The 25,442-nt window shown below is 36.6% G+C and overlaps 1 protein-coding gene across 8 annotated transcripts in view; it reads right to left on the bottom strand.

Moving 5' to 3' along the window:
• Slc4a10 (solute carrier family 4 member 10) overlaps positions 1 to 25,442 on the bottom strand; it is a 265,310-nt gene that overhangs the window by 60,692 nt on the left and 179,176 nt on the right. For 4 of the 8 annotated variants that reach the window (XM_052726362.1, XM_052726361.1, XM_052726365.1 and 1 more), the window contains exons 8-12: positions 24,476 to 24,565; positions 17,195 to 17,352; positions 13,839 to 13,926; positions 8,471 to 8,617; positions 1,348 to 1,448 (exon numbers count right to left, since the gene is read on the bottom strand). In XM_052726362.1, the coding sequence (XP_052582322.1) occupies positions 1,348 to 1,448; positions 8,471 to 8,617; positions 13,839 to 13,926; positions 17,195 to 17,352; positions 24,476 to 24,565 (584 nt within the window). The remainder of the gene's footprint in view (positions 1 to 1,347; positions 1,449 to 8,470; positions 8,618 to 13,838; positions 13,927 to 17,194; positions 17,353 to 24,475; positions 24,566 to 25,442) is intronic. The other 4 variants (XM_052726367.1, XM_052726366.1, XM_052726368.1 and 1 more) reach the window with 1 other exon arrangement.

The following is a 25,442-nucleotide window of genomic DNA, read 5'->3' as shown; positions in this document are numbered from 1 at the left end:
GTTCTGAAAATAATTTGAGATAGTTATGAACTATTAATTAGTAATTAATATTTATAGTTTTGATAGCATTTTATATTAGACCACTCCTTTGTAATTAATCACTTATTAGATCATACATTAGTCTGAATAGTTGTTATATAGCTGTGTAATAAATGTGCTTTTATCGGTAAAGATCTAAATCCAGAAGTGGGAGTTCGTTACAGAAGAAAGTGCAAGAGCAGCCCAGATGTGCACCAGCAACTCCAGGAGAGCAGATGAGTAATGGATACTTCAAGTCCTGTCAGCAACAGAATCTGTGGAAGAACTCTGGAGAAGCGAAGATACCGGATATTGGTGACCTGGGAGGATTTAGGAAGCAGTAAGGAAAGTGAACTCGAAAAAAAAACTAAGCTATGTGGCATGTTACACCTGAGAGAAAAAGAAAAAAAATATACCACCACCAAAAAGAAAAAGACTGTATTTGAAAGTATGAAAGCAAACAGGATGTGAGTAACAAAGCTCCCAGTGAAGGAAAAAGGAAAACCTTGAACCGTCTAAAAACAGGTAGGAAGCCAAGGAAGAGGCTAATGGACATTTCCTCAGAGACAGACAGCAGTCAAGGGAAAACACAGAATTAAAATGGAGCGTTGTCAGGAACTGGAAAGTCAGCTCGGTGGGCAGGAATACTGCAAGCAGTACAGAAAGTGGCCCAAGGGGGGGACCGCCATTCCTACAAAGCCTTGGCAACTGTCTTTAATTATAGGGAGGCTGTCCACACAAGTTCCCTGAAGAGACATCCACCCAAGGGTTTCTGATTTTCTCCTCACACATTGCTTGCAGAAAGACAAGCTGTCAAAATCCCATAAAAAAAAAACATTTTATGAAATAAATTGAAGCTTTCATCTCTTCAAAGGTGTGTGATTAGAAAAATAAATCATATAGCTCTTTCAAATCACAGGCATAATAATAAAAACCACCATTACACACACCCTACTAGCATCTAATGAGGTAAGGTCTACAAGACTTAATTCTTGGTATTTAGTTTTATTTCCATCTTGAACTTGAAGCTTTCGACAAGCTGTTTTGGAAGCGTCAACTGACAGTTTTCTTAGATTCATTCTAAGACTCTGTGAATGTATTTTAGGCTTCACAAAATGAAAGACTAGGATAAGATGGAATGGTGTAGCCACTGCTCTGTTTTAACAGTAGTGACAATCATTACTCACTTCAGAGAAAACAAATTAATTGGCATTTCACTCTCAAAGGGTAGCTATTAAAAGTATAAAATAAATTAGGTCTAGAAACAACAATTCCTGACAGATAAGAATGACACACCATGTAAGTCCCATACAAGTGGTTCTCACTAACCTTCCAGTTCGCTGGAGCTCAGGGCCGCTATGTCCTCCGTGTGGCTCAGCTTCCCCGTGAGCTGCTGTTCCATTTGGTACAGCAGGAATCTTCCTCTTCTCCTGTAGGGAAGTTTTTGTTGGCACATATTTCATTGTAATGCCAGGCATTAATGACAAAAACTCTCCCTCCCCCCGTAAAGTCACGTGTAGAAGGGCTAAGACGACAGGTTCTGTGACTTAGTGGCTGCTTAACCTTTGAAAATCCATCCAGTCCCCTAAAGCTTTCATTTTCTCTCATCACTGGGGAAGACAAACAGTTCCTATTTCACAGTATGGATGAAGTAGATGAGTGATGGGCATTTTTTAATTCTTACCCCTACCAGTGTTAGGGTGCCCTATTTTGTGCTATACATTGATACAAATACCATAGCTGCAAAGGTATGCAGAAAATATCAGTGTTCTAGGGCTGAGATACACACAGCTCACTGTATAGGTGCTTGTCTATCATGTCTAAGGCCCTGAATTCAATTTCTATCATAAAAGAAAGAGAAGAAAGGAAAAATATCTAGAACTTTACTATTTTTAAGTATTATTGTCTTTATTTCTCTATATCATGTCTTTCTAGAAAGGGATAATCATGCTATAAGTCTTCATGACTCACAGATGCAATACTATCACAAAAGAAAGCTTCTGTTTGAACCAATAGCAAATGAACTGAGGTTTATGTAAATGTTATTTTCCCTCAGATTAATTCCACTTTACTTTTGTCACTGACAGAGATATTTGAAATAAACAAATCAGAAAGCACTCCCTAAAATTCTACCTCTGGTCATCTTAGATTACATCAATGTATTTAAAAGTACTTAAAAGAATGATAAAGAACTTTTAAGTTGTATAATTAAAATTAGTACTTGACTGTCATTCAAAACTAGAATCAGTATGAATATGAAGCACAAAATTAATACATTATTTTATGCACAAGAGGATATTTAGACAGAATGTTATATGTTTCACCTAAAATAAAATCTATTTTTTGTATTAAGCACAATATAGAAAAGTTCATTAGTATTTCTACAGTTTCTACAGGTATATGTAAAGATGCACTAGACTAAAGTTTAAAGATAAAAGAGAAGATATATTTCAACTGATGAGGGACTTATCTTGAGAGGTAAATATAAAACATTTATAAAGTGATTTAAGAGTAGCCATCATTATTTACTTCCAATTACCTAGGAAAACATGTCATAGCTTCTATAATTCTCAGAAAACAAGTGAGAATATCTGGCCATTTGGGGAAATAATCCCCTTTGGATAATTTAACTTAAGCTTTACAAGCTTAAAGAGCCATATGTTAATAAAATAGATAAGTAATTAAGATATTAATGCTATTTTAAAGCACATATTTTCTCAAGGAGTAAAATCCATTGAAAATGTAATGTTCATAAATAATATCAATAAATATCCTTAAGAAATAGAACCTATTTCAGTTCTGAAACAAACACATGTATTTTTTGTGAAAGACCCCTAAAGTATATCAGTAGACAAATTAGGCTTGTAAAGCATATATTCTCTTAGGAAATACAAAAAATTTAAAAATTAAATATTTAATTCTACATTATTTTAGAAAGAAGTAGATCTACGGAAAAAATTTTTTGCATGAACACAAAGTGTCTGAGGTGACTGAGAGGGAAAGGCAAGGGTGGCAATTACAGATGAGTTTTCACATAGGCCCTGTGGCAAAGGGCCACTTGAGAAAACTCCAGGGAGATGAGAGAAATAATTGGAGGATACCAAGACAGACAGACCAGCCAGTGCTGGTCTTGAGGATCAGAATGCCTGGAAGGTTTGAAGAACACAAGTAAGAAAATGGTAGAGATATAGTCCCAGAAGAAAAGGGAGGTGATGTTATAGATACTTAATAAATATTTAATAATACTTAGTACTTAATAACCTATCTATCTGGCTTTTATTCTCCATAAAATGAACAATATTTACAAGATTTTGAAGAAAGAAATGATATAACAGAACTTGGAATTACTTTGACTATGATGTTGAGGAGAGCTTCCAGAGCTTCCAGAATGAAGCAGTCAGTGAGGGAGCTATTTCATAAATCCATGAGAAAGGTGATGGAAGGTTGAATCAGGGTAGTCACAGTGAGAAATAATATAAGTATCAATAAACACTGAAGGCAAAGCCAACAGAATTCTCTGGAAGAATAGATATAAGATATGAGATGAAATAATAGATTGCTTGGGCCTGCTCAATTATAAGAATGTATTTATCTGTTAATTAAGATTAGAAGATACAATTACAATTGATTTTAAGGAAAACTCAGATGCTTATATACTCCTGGAAACATACCATTTGTTTCTTGTCTTAAAATTGTAATTACAAAAATAGAGAAAGATAAAGAAATGAGACTGTATACAATTTGGCTTAAACTTTCAAAATGTTCAGTTTAGATACCTAGCAAATATTCAAATGGAGACATAAAATAGGAAGATGAACAATACTTGAGTTCAGTTTAGAAAATAAATTTGGAAAAAGGTTTAAAATTCTAAGATTGGATGATATTACTGAGAGCATGAGTATAGAAAGCAGAAAAAGCGAATAGAGAAAATATGGTTATGGTTTAAGTAATAGTCTCAACATAAGGAATCAGAGAGAAGTGGAAGAACCGGTAAATAATAAAAATAATTACCTGGTAAGGACTGACTCCAGAGACTGTAGAAACACCAAGAGACTGTTGTTTAGGAGCTAAGAGAGTACACTAAAGATAAGGGCATCACCCATTCTATCAAATGTTGCCATTCCTGCGCTAAGTGCCATATAGACCAATAAGTTACCATTTTCTTTATTCATTGTGGATGGCACTAGTGCCAATAATTAGTTTAGTGGATTAAAGTGGGTGGGGAGCCTATTGGGATAGGTATTTAGGGAGAAGTGGATAAAAGGCAGTAGAGACATATAGTATAGAGAACTTCTCTACAACATTCTATTGCAAAAGAAAACAAAATGTGTAACTGACAATAGTCACGATATCCAAGTTGTTATTTTTAAAAGATTGTGACTTGACAGTATGTTAATAAAATGATATAACACAGAACAAAGGACTGACACAATGATGAAAGAAAGAGATTTGACAGAGCGAAGTCCTTAAGTAGATGCATAGAGATGGGATCTCGTGCACAACTGGAACGCTAGCTTTCATCAGAAGTGAAGTAGAGAAGGCTGAGCTGACAAATGAATGTGCTGGTGAGAACCTATGAAAGATATTTTTGATTGTTACAAAATTTTAATGAAACTGAGAAACAGGAAACATGTAGCAGTCAGGGTCACAGAGGGGATGCTAAAAATTTGAGAGAGAACAGGTGTGAACTGGTCACTTAAAAAGAGTGAGTGGACTTGGGAAGGATGGGATGGTGAACACGTAGCATGAAGGGCTCATTTGAGCCCTATGAGCTTTAAATGATGGGAAGTTAGTCAATGAAGTCATACTTTTCCCTTCTGCTTTGACAACAACAGTGTGGGCACATAGTAAAATGTGAATCCTCACAGAGTTGTGATTTTGACAACCAAGTACATGACCTGAAGAGAACAAAGAAGATGAAGGAACATATAAGAAAGTGATTACAATGGCTGACACAGGAGGCTAAAGAAGAATTTCAGGCTCATCTCTGGAGATGACAGGCTGTTCTTTTCTTTAACTGAAAGGGAAATGTATTAAAAATGCTGTCATCTTTACATTTCAAACAATGAAAACACAGAAATTATTTGATGAGGTTAACATTATTTAAATGAGTGTGAATTCAAGGTGCTTAATATATGCTAATTAATTTTGGTCCCTTAATAAAAGAAAATATAGCTTGTATGATCTAGTATTTAAATATAGCACAGTTTTAAAATAATATTATAATGATGTACACAATGTATATATAATTCATACTCATTGGATAAAATCTTGCATTCTAATATGATAGCTTTTAACCATGTGTCTATACAAATTTAAGTTAATGAAAATTTATTAATTGCAGTAGCCACATTACTAGCATTTAATATAGTAGCTTGCTGATTAGGGGGCATCACTACAGAATGCTTCCTCTATTGGAGAAATTCTATTGAGCAGTTCTGAAACAAAGCATCAGGACTGAGAGGATAAAGCATTTACTCAAGATCAAACAAACACACAATGGCAGAACCTAGACACTAGAATCCCTGATTCAATGTTCTTTGTATTACTATCTCCCAATACCTGGAATTTGCTAATACTTATTTTTTCATAAAAATAATAGGAAATACAGATTTCCCACCATTTACCTTTTGCCTCAAAAACACCATTCCTCAAAACCAGGATAGTTTAAAATTTATTTACTTTTACCTTTTCAAGATTAAATGGTGTTACAGTGAGTTACAAAGTCTAACTCTCAATATCTTAATAGTTTTATTACATTTATCCAAATATCATTAGAATTTTTCTATCATTTTAGAAATCATCATGTTGCCATTTCTAATATCAGTGCAGAGACATGTATGTGTAGAGAATTGAGAAAGCCCTTATAATCACTCTCTAAACCATGGTTAAGTAATTCATTTGCCAGTGTGCCCCCACCTCCCCCTTTGTTTTGGTTTTTCAAGACACGGTTTCTCTGTGTAGCTTTGGAGCCTGTCCTTGAATTCGATCTGTAGACTCAGGCTGGCCTCGAACTCACAGAGATCCACCTGCCTCTGCCTCCCAAGTGCTGGCATTAAAGGCGTGCACCACCACCCAGCTCAGTTTGCCCACTCTAACTGACCTGAAAATCTAAGTCCAGGGTTGGGTCAGTAGGCCCACCTCTCACTTCAGTCAGAACATCAGAGTCAGACTAGGTTCGACTCTGCAAGACTAAGACCAAAGGCAAGTGGAAGAATGTGGGAGGCAGATCCCACAGGAACAGAGAGGCCATATGAAAAGAGGGCTTTGCATCATTATCATCATTATTTGGCCATCATTATCAAGTCATGCCTCAGACAAGAAAATGCCCTAATTAACAACATTCTTTATTATTTCCTTCTGTAATATAGGATAGGTAAAATACACATTTGATTTGCATAGACAGAATTAAAGAAATTATATGGTATGTGAAAGGATACAAACATAAGAATCATGATGAAAAGCTTTTCCCATTTTCCACTGTGACTTGCAGTAATAGGGAGTTTGTACAAAACATGATTAATCCTCCTTCTAGTGTTCCTAATCCTTGTCAACTTTCAGAACACTGAAAATAATGGGCTTTATCTCAGGCTACATTTTATGCTGTTACTAAATTTAATATCTCCCCAATGTAATATCTTTTATGTTGGGCCTGAAATATTTCCAGGCTCATGAGACTTATTTAGGGCTCATGATAAAAATGCTAAATTTTTCAATGTGTTAGGTCTTATCAAGAACATTTTGTAAATTAATGTTTATGCTTTCTTGGAATAGGTTAAGATTTAATTCCAAGAATGATGGTACATTGCATAATTTTATGGACAAGAATTTAAAGGAAACCAAAATTGCCAGTAGCCATGTCGGGGGGCAGCAGATGATGATTTAGGTTCAGGGTGTCTGCCCACCAGGAGGCAACCTCCTAGTGGATAATTCTTGAGTAGGCAAGGCGCCCAAGACTACAGACCCTGGAATGTCTTTTGACTCTGTTATGCCTTTGCATACTTAATGTTGCTATCTTTCTCTGATATCTGGCATGGTTGAACTGGGTGTGGGAAAATTCCCCACTGCCTGTAAGATAATGTGTTTATCCATGCAAACATCCCTTCTGCTGGGCATTCTTAGCTGCAAATTATTATCATTATGACTTCCTCCCTAGGCTGTACTATCTAATTGATAATAATAACACTAGCTTATATAGAGCTTTGATGAATAAAAGTATATACAAAGATATGTTTCACAGCTAGGCCCATGAGTTCCAACTAAGGAGGTGCTTTAGATCAGAGCTCAGGTTAATGATTAAGGAGAACAATTGAATTTCCTTAGGAACCAAACTGGCTCTAATTCTCTGCTAAAAAGATGCAGTCACAAGTTTTTGGTGTGCATCATTGGTTGAAACAAAGCCTTGTAATAACTTCAGGTTAGACCAGATGTTATGACAATAACTTTAAGATGAAAAGAAAAACCACAGAAAACAATTTAATGTCCATAGGACACATAGTTGAGGTTAAAAATACAAAGCGTCCAACTGTTAAGGTTGGTTGTTGATCAAATATCATGATTAAATCCTTGTACCCATTCCTGCCCTCAATGTCCTGACATAAGAGGCTATTGATAAACAGGTATGCACGCTGAGGATCTAAAGTACAGCTGACTGACTGTCTTTTATGTACAAAAGTTTTGGTTTGTGATTCCTTTATAAGATTATAGATTAGACAGTAGAATTCTTTCTTGGTAGCCTCAGCATGCAGCCTGCCAGCAAAGGAGTTGTCTATGAAAAGATGCTCTCTGTCTGCTCATGCTTTGTTGATCTGCAATAAGTTACTTAGACGTAAATGTATATGGGATATTGGGATGACTTTGGTTCTAATCATTGTAAGGGAGATGAAAAATATGTTATCTGTACTCTGTAGGAATTTAGCAAAATCAATGTACAAGACAGAGGTTAAAATGAACAGATATTTTTTAGAAGTACCTTGACCTTGAAGAATCCTTGTAGAAAATAATGCTTGTTTGCTGAGGGGGCCTTTCCACCATCCTATGACCTTGGTCACAGCACACCTCAGGTATACCTGAGGCTCTTGTATTATTGTATATTGCACATAGTGCATAATGAAGGACTATTCATGGAGGCATGTGATGCTCCCCTTTAGTGAGTCATGTAGATTAAGGTTAGGGACCTTGGTATGAGGAAATACTTATGGAATAATCTATAAATACACTTTTGTATGGCTGTTCCCAGCTGGAAGTCAGCCAAACTCGTCAGCAGAGTCCAAGCCAGTCAGTCCACCAGAGGAGGCTGATGAATAAAGAAGGAAATGATCAAGAGAATGTGTGAGTGTCTGTTTTCGTAACCTCCTCAGATAGAAAAGTCTTAGCTTCACCAGTGCTGTGGATTCCCTTCAAGCCCTGAGCTGCTTAGAGGCTGGTCAAGGATGTTTTCAAATACACCTACCTGGGAAGGAACATTTTTAGGAGGTTCTATCCGGATACTTGGGTCCCATTCTCCAGGAGGGAGAACTGTGACCTGGTCCAGAAACTCATCAATCCCTGACACCAAGTCATTTCGGTCTTTAGCTTTGTAAGCAACATCATGAAATACCTACAGAAGAAAAGCAGTAGCACATAATAACCTATTAAAAACATTAGTAGAATTAATATAATAAAAATTGCTATCCTACCAAAAGCAACCTACAGATTTAATGCAGTGCCCATCAAAATTACAACACAATTATTCACAGACCTTGGAAGGAAAATTTTCAGCTTCATATATATATGGAAACACAAAACACCCAGGATAGTTAAAACAATCCCAACTAATCAAAGAATTATGGGGGGGGGGGGGCGGGGAGTATCATCATCCCCAATTTCAAGTTATACTACAAAGCTATCATAATAAAAAACCCCATGATATTGGCATAAAAACAGACATTTTAATCAATGGAATCAAGTTGAATACCCAGACACAAATCCACACACCTATGGACATGTGGTTTTTAATAAAGAAGCCAGAAATACACACTGGGGGAAAAAAAGACATCTTCAACAAAGGTACTGGTCAAACTGGATGGTTTCATGAAGAAGAATCCAAACAGATCCATTTTATCATGCATAAAACTCAACTGGAAATGGATCAAAGACCTCAATATAAAACCAGATACACTGAACCTCTCAGAAGAAAAAGTAGGGTATAACCTTGAACTCAATAGCACAGGAGAAGACTTTCTGAACAGAACACCATTAGCACAGGCACTAAGATCAACAATTAATAGATGAGACCTCATGAGACTGAAAGGTTTCTGTAAGGCAAAGGACACTCGCAATCAGGCAAAGCAGCAGCCTGCATAATGGGAAAAGATTTTCACCAACTACACATCAAGTAGAGGACTTATATCCAAAATATAAAAAGAACCGAAAAAGCTAGATAACAAGAAAATAAATAAACCAATTAAAAATGGGGTACAGATCTAAACAGAGAATACTCAATAGAGGAAACTCAAATGGCTGAGAAACACTTAAAGAAATGTTCAACATCCTTAGCCATTATAGAAATGTAAATCAAAACTACTTTGGGGTTCCATTGTATACCTGTCAGAATGGCTAATATCAGTAAAACAAGTGACAGCTCATGCAGATGAGGATTTGGAGAAAGGGGAATACTCTTCCATTGCTGGTGGGAGTGCTAACTTATACAGGCACTATTGAAATCCATGTGGTGGTTATCCAGGAAGACAGGAATTGATGTACTTTGAGATACAGTTGTAACACCCTTGGTCATATACCTAAAGGATGCTTCATCCTACTACAAGGACACTTGCTCAGGCATGTTCATTGCTGCTCTATTCATTATAGTCATAAATCAGAAACAACCTTGATGTCCCACAACAGAAGAACAGATAAAGAAAATGTGACACAATTTACAAATGGAGTATTACTCAGCCATTTAAAAAATGAAATCATGAAATTTGCAGGTAAATGGGTGGAACTAGAAAAAAATCTTGAGTATGGCACCTCAGATCCAGAAAGACAAATATGTTGTGTGTTCACTTCTTTGTGGATATTAGCTGTTAATGCAAATGATAAATAAGCTACAATCCACAGAACCACAGAGGTTAGGTATAGAGTAAGAGACTGGGGTGGTGATGCAGATAGATCTCCCTATGAAATGGAAATACAATAGATTGTTGTGGATGGATTGGGGCAGCTGAAATGGGAGACCAAGTGGGGAGGAGGAGGGAGAAGACAATGAGAGAGGGTATGCAGAGAGAGACTGAGGGCCATTTGAGGGGTGGTATGGAAACCCAACACAGTAGAAACATCCTAGAACATATACACATATGAAGGTGATCTAAATGAAATCACTAAATAATGAGTGAGACAGAGCACCTCAACTGGTTATCTCTTGTCACCAAATGAAGCTTCCAGTCCTGGGACTGGGTCACGTCTAATTGAGTTGTTGACCAAATGGGTCCCATGGGAATCCCCAAATAACCCAAACTGTTGCCAAGACAGTTTTCTCTCCACAAACTGATGGCAAGGCCGCTTAACTGACATTGCTGAAGACAACACCTACATAGCTTCATTGAACATGGAAAGGTTGAGCTGGTGCCTGCATAGCCTTCCCCAGCTAGCATCCTTGGTACAGGAAGGTACTCTGCATGTCACCAAAAGAGATAAGCAAACACCAACTCAGCCACAAACCCTTTGATCCACAATGGTGTCCTACCTGAAAGACATGCTAGGGCAATGGTGGCATAAAGCTTGATGGAGTAACCTACCAATATCTGATTTAACTTAGGGCCTACTCTATGGGATGGATCCATGCCAGACACTGCTTAGGTGACCAACAACCTGACACTAGATAGCCCAATCTTTCAACCCTTTCTTCTGTATCTTTCCTGAGCATTAGATGTTGGGTTGCATTGTAGATGTGCCCTCCCCAGTCATTTATTGTCTGCCTTATGACCAGTTATGGATCTCTGTAATAGTCTCCATCTGCTGCAAAAGTTTCATTGATGAAGGATAATAGCTACATTTATTTTTTTAAAGCACAGGTTTTCCTTGTATAAACCACTGACTTTAAAATTCAGAATATCCTTACGATGATTTTGTAAGCAAAATAATTACATTAAATAATAGAAACATAATTACTAAATAAAAATGTAATAATAGAAATCTAATCTGAACAAGTGATTTATATAAGCAAAATAGGTATGATGTCATTTAGTTGGGATGGGAGAGAGGGGTCAACACAGAAGGAGAGAGAAAAAAGTAAAATAATGCTAAGGGGGTCTGCAAGTGCATTAGGAATCATATTCCTTGTTAATCAAAGTTATATACAGCACAGACAAATATATATACATCAAAAGATATGATCCCCCTTGGATTGACAATAATACTCCTGGAACCATAGGCTATCTCACAAAAACCCAGTACCAGGCATGAGAAACATCCATTTATGTTGTTAGTCAGGGAATCCAAGAGACTCCCCAAACAATATAAGGTATTGCTGTTGCCCTTGGTTGCCTTCCAAAGGCTGAAGATAAATCCCTATTGCTTAAGAGAACATGCACTTCAGCTACCAGGACCAGATGCTCTGAGATGAGTCTGATCTGAAAGCCTCCTCACTGAGAACTAGCTTTAGTCACTGACAGGTGACTTCTAAAGGAGGAAGGCAACCTATAATGCTATCCAGCTGCAATATCTATGAACCACAACAACACCCAGCATGGCCTGATAACACTAAGGGTGCAACAGTGCCATTCATATCTTACTGATCAACAGAAGGGAAATCATGCCTTTTGCTGGAAACCTAGCCAACCAGCCAGGCCTAGTGCAGTAGTAGATCTTATAAGAGAACCTACTATTGCTACTTTACTAAAGCAGCATAATTCCTAAATCTAAACATCTATCTTATATCCACAGATAAGTGGAGCTTTCATCAAAGAAAGTTTTTTTTTTCTCTTTTCAATAGGAGACTGTAGTGTGACCCCTTTTCAGTCTGAGGATCCAGAGAGGTAAGTCACTGGTGGCTGCTCCTTTTCTTCTCTGATCTTTCAGGTTATTACCCCAATATTTGACTCCTGGATTTTATTGATAAGACTAATTAGGTTCTCACAACAAGAGACCATTATATAAAACTACAATTGGTCAAAACTGACTCTGAATGAAATAGGAGGCCATTTGAGGGCTTTGAGCAGAAGATGGATTGTTCTAACCATTGTGTTACTAGTGAAATGAAAGAAAGCAAGAGCAGAAAGATAGTTTCTACAGCAGTCTTATGCAATGGTGGGGACCTTGTGAGAACAGCAAAAGCTGGACAATGGGGAAGCCAGACACAAACCATGCACAAAGCGAGACATGGTTGGATTCTGGACACGTTGTCTGAGTCTGGAAGGGTTAGTTATGGACTGGGTGTGGATGTGAAACCAAGGTGTCAAGAATGACTTGAGGGTGACTCTGGGGTTCAGTTCCCTACTCAAACTCTTCCACTTGTTTCCCAGGTCAGTCTAAGTTCTTTTGTGATTAAACCAGTGTCCTGTACAATTGTCCTGTTCCCTCTCTGGCCTCATTCCTGCTAAGTCTTTTTGTTCTAAATGTCCCATGTGATCCAGGCATCCTCCCATCTCAATGTCCTTGTTTATTTTGGGCTCTCTTGAGTCCTCTTGAACTTAGGAAGCTCCTCATGCCACCTCTATCTCGCTTCACTGTTCTTGTGATTTCTTCCATGGTACTTATTTCCACATACTGTACATTTAACTTCTATGTCACTCCATCTTTCAAATATTTGGTCAATGAACGAAAAAGCTTTTGTCCATATTTTTATCCACTAACTGCACAAGTGCTGATATGTAGTTCACATCCAATAAATACCTAAATAAATTAACAATCCCCAATCACCTCCCTCCAACTCCTTCCACATGCTCCTCTCAAATTCATGACCTCTTTTAAAAGATAATTATTGTTACATATATAAATGAACACCTATATTAATATCATATGCCAAGTCTATTTAGTGTTGCTTGTGTGTACATTTTCAGGGATGATCACTTGGTATTGGGTAGCTGAGATTAGCCCTGAGGAAGACTAACTCTCCCTCTGTAGTTCTTTGTCAAGGGATAGGGGCTCCTGAGACTGCCTTCCTTCATGTTAGCATATCTATTGGTGTTCTGTTCACATTTTGTTAATCAGCCATATTGGTGAGTTATCACTGGTTCAGATTTTTAAGATCTTACATTTTGAGATATCACTCTGAGAAGCTAATGAAAGCTTTCTATAATCCAAAATAGAACTGCACAGTTTTCTTTCTTTGTGAATAAATATATTTGCATAATGGAGATCAGCAACCCCTTAAAATCCATCTATACCTCCATTAACAGTTTTAAGATCACAAAGTTAGAATATCTATATCTACATCAGGCAATTGTAGAGAACTTGCAGTTTGCCCAGATTTTTGATGTTATATATCCTATGCATCTTAACTACCAGTTTTTATTGAGACAGCAAAGTAATTTTTCCCCAAATTTTCTATGCTATTAACATATAAGTAGTGCTTACAATGTTGGCATATGTACTATGTTGAAAATACAAATATATTATAAATGTTTAACAGTTTTTATGATCATGTAAGCTCTCAAAAATTATTATTCATGGCTTTAATTTATCCTTTGGGATAAATTTTATTCAAGTAGAGTTGTTAGTGAAAACTTGGGAAAATGGGATTCAACACAGAAAAATATGATTCCCAGAAAACTATCATGAAATGAACCCCCAAATCTAGGTATCTTGTGAGGAAAATATTCCTTAGAAACATGAATAAATACCTCATCAGTCATTAAGGTTGCAATTGATCTGCCGATCTCATGGTACTGTTGACCCTTTCCCAGGGGTCCCAGAAGAATGAACAGAAATCTGTAATTAAGAAGAAAAAAACTCAAGCTAGAAATGTAACAAACTTAGTAGAACAGAGTCACCAATCTTAATGGAATTAGTCAAACTGAGGATTTTGATGTGAAATATTTCTGTAATTTCTTATAGTTCATTATGACTTTGAAATGTTTTACAGTCGAGACATCATCAAGCAATGAGAATACTGGTTTGTTTTTAACACCAGATTTTATGCATTTAGCTGTCTACACAGCCTATGCATTTGTGACTAGGAATTTTAAAGATTGTATGTCCTTAGAAGAGGGTGTTAGGAAAATTAAATCTTTCTGAATAGGAAGCAGAAAAGTTCACAAGCACACAAAATGAAGACCATTCGAGTGGAAGAAGGGCAATACAGTATTGTGCATTAAGAGAGAACACATTATTAACATCTAGTCACTGTATACACATTCTTGTAAAAACTGCTAGGACTTAAAAATTAGCTAGGCAGAAGAAAAGAAAAAGGTGTGAAAATTAAAGAGTGCCATGTATTTTGCAGTAGTATTCTGGAATGTTCACGTGTTAAATGGTTTACATTATTAAGGAAGACTCTATCAGGTGTAGTTCTTAGTTAACATAATTCTATGCTTTGTTTAGCTGTAAGTTTTAGTAATTATATAGTTCTGTATGAAGCACCTATTAGACAATCTCGGAGGTTATGTGTAACATTAATTTTCCATCAGTTATAATTGAACCCAAATCAAACTCGACTCTGTGTGTGAGAGAGTTAATATATAAAAAAAAGTTGAATGTGGTGGCAGAAGCTTTATCAACTATAATACTTATGAGAAAATTTCTAACCTGTGAATATCTTGCTATTTTTAAAGTTTCTACTGCATGTGCTATTTATAAAACCCTAAAAGATTATTTTCCTGACACATCTACTGTATGTTGCCTTTGTAATCATGGCATGCCCTTTTTCCTCCTAAGAAAGGATAATTGGGGTTCCCAGATAGTTTCCTTTATTCTATTTGTCTAATCTTCTTTCATTTTCTACCTTTTCTAAATAAACAACCCAGTCTTTTGAATATCTCTGTACACAGTGGCTCTATTGTGCCCCCAATTTTTTCTTCATTGTCTCTACATATACTTTGCTGTGTCCGTATGAATGAGGCCACCTAAGCCTGACACTTTTCAAAGTGAGGGTATATAACCTAATCATGGCTATACTCTACTCCTGGGAATTTTTCTTTTCTTTGAAATACACAAACTGTCAATGTCATAAACAACTCTCATTTACTCATAGGTCTCCAAATACCTTCCTCAGTGGCGAAATATCAATATCCAACAGAATGGGAATTTGAAACTGCTACAGTTTCTACTACTCTACAATTAGTAAACATGACACATGAAATCAGAAACCCAGATTTCCATAAACTCTATTTTTTTTGAGACAGGGTTTCTCTCTGTAGCCTTGGCTGTCCTGGAACTCACTCTGTAGACCAGGTTGGCCTCAAACTCATAGAGATCTACTTGCCTCTACCGCCCAAGTGTTGAGATTAAAAGGTGTACATACTAGGCTTTCCCTTTGGCCACCAACCAGCTCCCAAACCATGCAGCAGACTTATTATTAGTTTTAAATGCCTGGCCAGGCTTAAGCTCGTACCTGGCTAGCTCTTCTAACTTAAATTAACCTGTTCATCTACCTTTTGCCTCAGGGATTTTTACTTTCTTTCCTTCTGTATATCTTACTTTCACTGCTTCTCATGTCTGCCGGTTGGTGGCTGTCTGGCTTCTAGCCCCAGGCCAGCCCATCACTCTTTCCTCCCTTCTCCTTCTCCTCTTCTTGTCTCTTTTCTAAGCATAGATTCCTCCTCCTGTTTATTCTCTCTGCCTGCCAGCCCTGACTATCCCTCTCCTGCCTAACTATTGGCCGTTCAGCTTTTTATTAGACCAATCAGGTGCTTTAGGCAGGCAAGGTGAAACAAATGCAATACATCTTTACATAATTTTAAAAAATGCAGCATAAACAAAAGTAACACACCTTCACACAGTTAAAATAATATTTAACAGCATAAACAAATGTAACACATCTTTGCTTACTTAAAATTCTACAACAGGTGTGCACCACCACAGTCTGGCATCTAGAAACTTTTAATAGTATGTAATTTGCATATAGAAAAATACAGCCTTATTCACACAATTATATGATATTTGAATATACTCAGTTTACCTCCCAATTTTTAATTGCAAGTTGATATGTATATCAGTATCCTCCAAATGGGATAAATAGACATTTACTTCTATAACCTTAACGGTAACCAGGTTTCTCACTCAGACCAAGCAGACAGGTGGTTCAAATGAATACCTTACAGAGTCCTTACCAAAAGGGTCCTTACAGAATGAGGCTTCTCCTACTTCTACTATGCCCTACTTCTTGAATATCTTCTCTGTAACCGAACAGTGGAGTGATTTGTGTTATGTTTTGAGTTAGAATCAGAGATTCACAGAAGAAAAAATCTTCTCTAAATCCACTTGCCATGGCAGCAGCACTTCTCAACTCTTTCAATTTCCCTAAGCAGGCAGGCTCTGCCATGGCTAGACAGAGCCAGGTGGGCATAGGAATCAGGTTGAATGGTCTCAGGAGAGACAGAAACAAGATTCCTAGATAAAGCAGTAAGGGTCTAACATGCTAAAGTCAATGTTCTACTCTTTGTTTTCTTTTCTCACAGTTTTACCCATGAGCACCCTTATATCTATAAATCAGGAATCAATAATAATAGAATTCAGTTTTTATTTTACCTTTATCTACTAGTTTCAATACATCACTAAATAGAAAACAAGTTCAGGTCACTAAATTAAAGTTGGTCTTTTGACCAGAAACCCTGAGTGTGAAAGACCAAATGTCCTAGTGCTGAAGCATGAAACATTTGATCCCAAACCAGGCATTTCCACAGATGTTGAAGGCCCTACTCCAACAGATCTAAGTCTTTCATGGTCCTCTCTGGTATGACCACATACTTAGATCCTCTTCCTAAACAAATAGTTCAATATAATCTTTGAAAAACTGTGAAATAGACCTGGAGTCTACAGAGAAGGAGCATGCCTTAAATGAAATAAGAAGTTTCAGAAGGAGAAAGAAAGGACAGAATACTGTTTAAAGCACTCCCCCATGTTTATAATCAAGAGACAGTAGGTTTATGGACAATAAATCCATTTCTAGTAAATGATCTATCAGACAATTGTATTAAAATATTACCATTTCCTAAAATAAATTATTCCATAAGCATGAAAATTTCTTGAATACTTTTACCTGCTTGGGATTGGAACTTCAGCCAGGCCTTGGAGCAAGACAGCCGGAGACAGCCTGACAAAGGCGACCACAGTTCTGTCCAGGAACTCCAGCTCTCCCACCAAGATGTTTGAAGCCTCGGCACCTGGAGGAATTTTCTTCATAAAATGCAGATCAACCTGAGAGCATCACAAGTAAGTATTTTAATCACGTTTAATTATAATGTCTACAAATTTAATATTTTATAACAGATGATTTTTATACATTTCCACTAATATTTAACATATGGATAATTTAAAATAAATATATTCTTAGAGTATAATATGGCTTTAACATTTGTTTTTATTCTAATTATGCTGTTCTTCATATTGTATAGTTGGCCTAAGAAATTCTTCAGTTTAAGCTATTTACCATATAACTGGGATATGATAGAATAAAAAATAGGTTAAAAGTATAGCATTTTGAACTACTTCTACTATGAAATGTTTGTGGTTTAAATGAACGAAAATAAAACAAAAAGGACCGCTAAAAAGAAGAAATGCTAAGAGTAAAGGGTGATGTCTGAAAATGCATGCACAGTCTTTAAATACATATCCGTTTATGTATGGGGCCTCAGTGAAAATGAAACAGTGACTTTGAAGAATTCGCAAGGACTATTTCTTGTTCCTAAGTCATTTGAGTTGCTTTTTATGGAGCATGTATTTAGGGACAAGGAGTTTATCTGCCCTAGTAATTGGTTTTATGCAATTATGCTAATGAAAAGGGGACCAAGGATCAAAGTGGGAATAACCTAGAGAGAGAGAGAGAAAGAGAGAGAGAGAGAGAGAACTCTGCCATGTGTCAATGAAGCTAAGAAGATGGTTTTAGACAAGATAATTATTTTGAAGGCTTAAAAAATTAGAAAATAAAAGTATAAGAAGTTTTAAATTAATAAATGTTTTAAAGTACATTGTATGCACACAAGTAACATATACTGAGCAGCTTATATTTCACACATATATGCATTTAATATCAATTAATGAAAAGGAGAACATGTATTTGGAAGACAGCAAGAAAGGGTATATGGGAGGTTTTAGAGGGAGGAAAGAAAAGGAAGAAATGATATAATTATAATCTTAAAAATAAAAGAATTTTTAAAATATCTTATAAATCAATAACTATAGTATAATGATTATGTTTAAAATGTTACTGAAAGTAAGGCATTAGTACAGATATTTAAAGATATGAAATAAATTATATGTAAGCTATGGCTGTTAAAATAATAAAACACAGTACATATAGCTATATTTATTAAAAGGATTAAATATAATAGCAGTTTATATAGATATAATAGTAGAGCATTTGCCTAGCATGTGGTCAGCTCTACATAACCTCTCAAGAACTGAAAAATAACACAACTAAAGATAACAATATGCAGTATTCCATCAATATCATAGTAATACTTTATCTTAAAGAATCATTTATGAAATTAAAAGTTTGCATAGAAAGAATATTTCACAAATATTGTAAGCTACAAGCTCCATCATTTTCTCTATAAATATATCCCTAATATAAATGTATAAGTTCTTCAAGTATGTATTATGAATATTATATGTCATGTATTTTGCTTCTGTAGAATCTAATCTTTCAATTCATAGATAAGCAAGACTCATTTGTGGCCTCATTTACTTGCTTTAAATTAGTAATGTTTACACTTTTGCACATAATGGAAAAGATTCCAGAAAAAAAATAAAAGATTTCCTATATACTATATGTGTTGGGATATTTTTTGTTGTTGTGAATGTGCATGTGTGTGGTAAATTGTGGGGGCCCACAGAGGCTCCCTAGAAAGTCTGAGCTTGCTTTACCCAGCAGAGCTGCCTAACGGGATGATTTTGCCAGAGGCGTGGTTACCGGGTGTTTTGAAGGGTCTACACTTGGCTGTACATTTTGCTTTGATCTTAAAGGGGAGGTCTTTTGCCTCTCTCCTTGGTAGTATATAAAAAGCCCATTAGAATTAATCTCAAGGCGGCTGGGTAGCCCTCCTGAAGCTATCCTGTGTCTCTGTCTTTCTCTCTGTCTCCATCTATATTTCTATCTAATACTTCCTCATTCCTCTCTCCATCTCCCAAGTCAACCTTTGACATGTTGGAGCTGGTCTTCCACAGTTAATGTACATGTTTATGTGTGTGTGAGCATGTGTGTGAATACCAGAAGTTAATATCAGATATCTTCTTCCATCTTATACAATGAAGCAAGGTCTCTTAAACCCAAAGCTCCCTCATTCCTTTGATCTACCTAGTCAGCTTGCTTCAGGGATCCCTGTCTCTGCTTCCTGAGTGTTACCATAGGTTTACAGGCAGTCTACCCAGACTTCTGGCATTTACGTGGGTGTTAGGAATCTGAATGCAACTCCTCACACTTAGCCTCCATCTAATCACTCTTAGTGCTATGAAAAATACACAATAATGTTTTACATAATTTTCCAAGTTTAAAAGAATAAATAACTAAATTTTATCAACCCATGACATTAATACAACAGAACAAAACTTTAAACGAGAAAATGACTTTTTACAAAGCCCAAAAGAGGCTGGTGAGATGGCTCAGGCCCTTGCTGCCAAATCTAAGACCTGAGTTTGATGTCTTGAACCCGAATGGTGGAAGAAGATAACTGACTCCTGCATACTGTCCTCTGGTCTTCATATAAACACTGTAGCATACAAATGCCCACACACACACACACACACACACACACACACACACACACACGCACACACGCACACACACACACACACACACACACACACACACACACACATACACGCACACAAACGCACACACATACATATACACGCACACAAATGCACACACAGATGTAATACAAATTTTAACTTAAAAATAAAAACCTAATTTGTAATTAATATGAAATTTATTGGTAATGCTTGAAGTATAAATTCTGCCTAGATGACTTTGTTCAAATTTATTTCTTACTCAACAAATATCAAAGTCTTTGCTATTAAAGTCTGTACCTCAGAGAAGGAGCAAATACAAAATTAACTGCTTTAAACTGAAATTCAGTTGAGTCAAAGATTGCATAGTATATTAAAAAAGTTTAATCTACAAAAAATGAGACCATTATATATGACTTTTAATTACATTAAGCCAGATATATAATTGACACCTATTACATAGTAAAAGCTATGCAGATCAGCAAATTTATCTTTTTATTTTAAATATAATAAATTATATGTGTCTTGGGCCAATTATTGTTATTAAAATCATTATATTGTTCTTGTACCACATGAATATTTAGGGAAGGTGGTAGATTTCATAATAAATTAATCATATTTATATTTTCAGATTGAATGATACCTAGAATAGTCCTATATTTTTACACTTATATTATTTCACAATTCATAAAGAATCTTATTTAGCAATATCTTATTAAAATGAAAGATTATATTTAAGAACCATAAATTTAATCTTGTATAAATTTATAGCTACCTATAGAGTATTTGAGAGTCTAGGTTACAATAGCTTTCTAAGACACTCCCTTAGTGGATTGAAACACTTGAAACGGACACAGAAAAATCCTGGAAGTATCTAGTGCTTTGTAGAGAACCTTGAAGGAGCCAAGCTACATTTTGGGACTTTTGGATTTATACTATATTTCTAGGCTCTGTGGGCCCCACTGTTAAGCCAAGAAGGGAAAGATGCCTGAGTCTAGTTATTTGGGACTTAAGCTGTTGATGAAAATAGTTCATCTCTAGGCAACAAGAGAAGAGAGAAGACCACGGTGGAACTGGAGATGGCTGGCCAAGGCACACACTTAGAGCTGAAGGAAAAGGAGATGGAAATGTAAGCAGAAATCTTGAGTCTTAAGGCTATTAGTAAAAGCACAGTGGTCAATAGAGGTTCTTTCTAGGCTATGGTGCCTGACACTGTCATCGGGAGCAGGTAGCATTTTTAAGTTCTCTAGGACTCAGTTTTTTTCCCTAAATGAAAAGCTAAGGTTTCTTACTCCTGACGTGCTTCATGCACAGCAGAAAGATGCAAAAAACAGAAGTTCTTTCTAGGTGGGGAATTATGGAACACTTCTTTAGGACCACTTGAAATAAAAGAATCTCTGTTGGTATTCTTCTCCTTCTCCTAGCCAAACGATAGTCTACAGAATTGGAAAAGATCTTCACCAAACCCACATCTGACAGAGGGCTTATCTCCAAAATATATAAAGAACTCAAGAAACTAGACATCTAAATACCTGACAGTCCAATTTAAAAAATGGGCTATGGAGCTAAACAGAGAATTCTTAAGAGAAGAATCTCAAATGGCCAAAAGACATTTAAAGAAATGCTCAACATCCTTAGTCATCAGGGAAATGCAAATCAAAACGACTCTGAGACACCATCTTTTACCTGTCAGAATGGCTAAGATCAAAAACACTGAAGACAGCTTATGTTGGAGAAGATGTGGAGCAAAGAGAACAGTCCTCCACTGTTGGTGGGAGTGCAAACTCGTACAGCCACTTTGGAAATCAGTATGGTGGTTCCTCAGAAAATTAGGAATCAATCTACCTCAAGACCCAGCTATACCACTCTTAGGCATATACCCAAGGAATTCTCAACCATACCGCAAGGACACATGCTCAACTATGTTCATAGCAGCATTATTTGTAATAGCCAGAACCTGGAAACAACCTAGATGCCCCTCAACTGAAGAATGGGTAAAGAAAATGTGGTACATATACACAATGGAGTGCTACTCAGCAGAGAAAAACAATAACATCATGAAATTTGCAGGCAAATGGATGGAACTAGAAAATATCATCCTGAGTGAGGTAACCCAGGCTCAGAAAGACAAATATGGTATGTACTCACTCATAAGTGGATACTAGATGTAAAGCAAAGGATAATCAGACTGCAACCCACAGCGCCAGGGAGGCTAGCTAGCAGGGAGGACTTTAGGAAGGACACATGGATCACCCAGCAAAGGAGAAATAGATGAGATCTGCATGAGCAAACTGGGGAAGGGGGGTAATGGAGGACAAGGAATGAGATGAGACATAGGGGAATGGGAGGTACAAGCTGGAACAGGGAAGAGTGGGAGAGCAAGGAAAGAGATACCATGATAAATGAAGACATCATGGGAATAGGGAGAAACAGTGCTAGGGAAGTTCCCAGGAATCCACAAGGATGACCCCGTCTTAGATTAATGGCAATAGTCGAGAGGGTGCCTGAACTGGCCTACTCCGGTGATTAGATGGCTGAATACCCTAACTGTCATCATAGAGCCCTCATCCAGTGACTGATGGAAGCAGATGCAGAGACCCATGGCTGGGTGCCAGGCCAAGCTCCAGACATCCAATTGATGAGAGAAAAGAGGGATTCTATGAGCAGGGACATCAAGATCATGATGGGAAAATGTACAGAGACAACCAGCCAAACTAGCAGAAACACATGAACTGTGGACCAATAGCTGAGGAGCCCCCATGGTACTAGACTAGGCCCTCTGGATAGGTGGCACAGTTGTTTAGCATGAACTGTTTAAGGGGCACGCAGGCAGTGGGATTGGGACCTGTCCCTAGTGCATGAGCTGGCTTTTGGGAGCCTAGTGCCTATGGTGGGACACTTTGCACAGTCTTGGTGCAGGGAGGAGGGGCCTGGACCTGCCTCAACTGAATGTACCAGGCTCTGCTGACTCTCCATGAGGGACCTTGCCTTGGAGGAGGTGTGAATGGAGGGTGGGTTTGTGGGGGAGGGTACTGGGGGACTCGAGGAGGGAGGAGAGGGGAATCTGTGGTTGGTATGTAAAATGAATAGAAAATCTCTTACTAATAAAAAAATGAAAATAAATCACTGTTGACATAAAATAGCTATTTCTACTGTTAAAAAAAGAAAACGAAGAGGTTTATATTATTTTGAAACATCTACTTTTTGAAGGCTTAATGGAAAGTGCCATAATTTGATGTAATAGATTATGTTAATTCATTACTTAATTGAATAAGCCTGATGGGCCTAATCGCTGTAGAGGCTAAAGATGTGTAGATTGAAGGCTGATAGAACATAGACTCAAGTTACATAAAATGAAAAAGGTACTTTTAATATCTCAATTTTTGAGTGAGATTTAGGATCTATATAACTACTTAAAATATTGAAACGGACACAGTAATGTGGAGATTAGCTGAACTTTAATAAATCCACCGCCAAACTGAAATCATTAGGTTAAAAACATCTTAACTTGCATACCTTCAAAATCTGGCACTAAGAATTGTTTCCAAGGTGATGGATCACAACAATGCCTTCCAAACTCTAATTCTCTGCTCTACCAGGTTATAAAACTAGGAATGTTTCTTATTTTGTTTTATTACTCTAAAACTAAGGACTTAAACTATTTTGAATATTATAGGATTCCTTCAAAAAATATCTCAAACATTGTTGAAGGTACTAAACGTCCTGTGGAGACCAGCATATCAAATCTGGTCTGGAATTTATTTTGACACTACCATCCCACTTTTCCTTGAGTAGCTACTTTATGATCAGTCTCTGACAAACCATAATACCATTAAATCTCTACAACCAAACAATAAACATGCATTATACTTATTTTAGGCAATGATAAGGCTGTGGTGTAGAGAGCTTCTATAAAAGCCATAATAGATAGATGCTACACAGATAGCATTCAAAAGGTATGTTCTTTCCAATGAACGATGCTATGGACAAAAGACAGATAGATGCAGATGGCTGGCTTAAACTTCATTATATGGTCCAGTAAATGAACATGCAATGATGAAGGAGAGAATTAAAAGAGAGAAACTCTGGTTTTCACATTTATGTAGTTCTAAGGGGATAAGACTACTGTTCTATCTTTAATCGGCAATCTTTATTTCTCTTTAATGGTGATGAATTAATTTTGAAGGTCATGAAGACAAGTCACCAAAAACTCCAAAATAATATGAATATATAAAATTCAATGTATATATTTTTAATTTTAAAAGTAATTTATTCAAGTGATGATCTACATAGTTTAAAAATCACTATTTTTGAAAAATGTCAAATATTCCATTGTTAAAAGAGAGTTTTTTAATGTCATCACTTTTAAGATTGAATTTATTTTGAATTAAGAACAGCAGAAATTAAATTTATGGTAGTTTGTGACAGTTTTATTATAACTTACAGATGAATGATGATGTAATGCTTTAAAAATATAATTCTTAGAGTGGCAGATGGAATACATTTAAACTGGTTTAATATTTGAATTACATGCCTCCATACAGTGAAATGAGCTTTGAACTACTGTAGAAATAGAGCCCAAATATGCCCTCACCTCTCTCTCTTGCGGGTGTGGAGGTCCTTTTTCATGCCTTTGTTTCATCCCACATGGACTAGTATGCCCCTTTTGTTGGCCTCCCAGTCCCTGCACGCATAATTAACAGACTTCAGCTGGTACATCATGCTCCCACAATCCTCCACCAGGCACCAGAGGGAAAGCATGCACTGAACTAGCCTGGCTCAAGGAGACTCTGTCCCAGGGATGCTAAAAGAGGTCCAAGGAGCTGATTGCCATCAATCTTTTCAGAACTTTGATCTTCATTACTTCCTCAGACTGAAGTCCATTCCCACTTCCTCCTCCTATTGCTAATGCTTTATCAGAGTACTACTTCCTTATCAGCCACTCAGATAAAATTGTTCAACATCTTTATTTTTGACCAGTATTGAAACTTTTCTATTCTATTCAGCTATTACTTTGTCATAGCTACTGTAGCACATATACAAAGTCAGGAATCCATTAACCAAAATCCCTTCATTTGCACTAACTCATTGTTTTCTTAGTATAAATCCAAATAAATTATTTTATTTAGATAATATCCAACTAGAAGTAGCCCTTAACATAATCAGCCTTAGGCATGTTTTTATTCAAACTTTTATTTTACCTTCTAGGATATCCTTACACTGACTTCTAGTTATATAGTAAGGTAAAGATTTATATCAAATGACTTGCTTTTCTACATAATAAGAAGATTATTTTGAGGGGGAAAATCTAGCAAATATTTTCAAACAACAGATTAAGCTCCCTATGAAGTCCAATTGTCCTTTTTGCTTCAAGAGATACATTCCAAGTGGCTGAATCCAAAAGATGATTCATAAAACTTACATAGTTGTTTTCTCAAATAAACAAAGCTCTACATGTGAACTGAACTCTAACACTGTCTATAACAATTTCAAGCTTTGGCTAAGAAACCAAATAAAGGCATGCGGATGCATGTGTCAACAGTTAACGGGTTTCCACTAGA

This window comes from Peromyscus californicus, unplaced genomic scaffold, assembly GCF_007827085.1.
Source record: "Peromyscus californicus insignis strain IS unplaced genomic scaffold, ASM782708v3 Scaffold_7__1_contigs__length_154581171, whole genome shotgun sequence".
Classification (NCBI taxonomy): domain Eukaryota; kingdom Metazoa; phylum Chordata; class Mammalia; order Rodentia; family Cricetidae; genus Peromyscus; species Peromyscus californicus.
The sequence above is the reverse complement of the archived record's forward strand: the minus strand, read 5'-3'. Positions and strand labels throughout refer to the sequence as shown.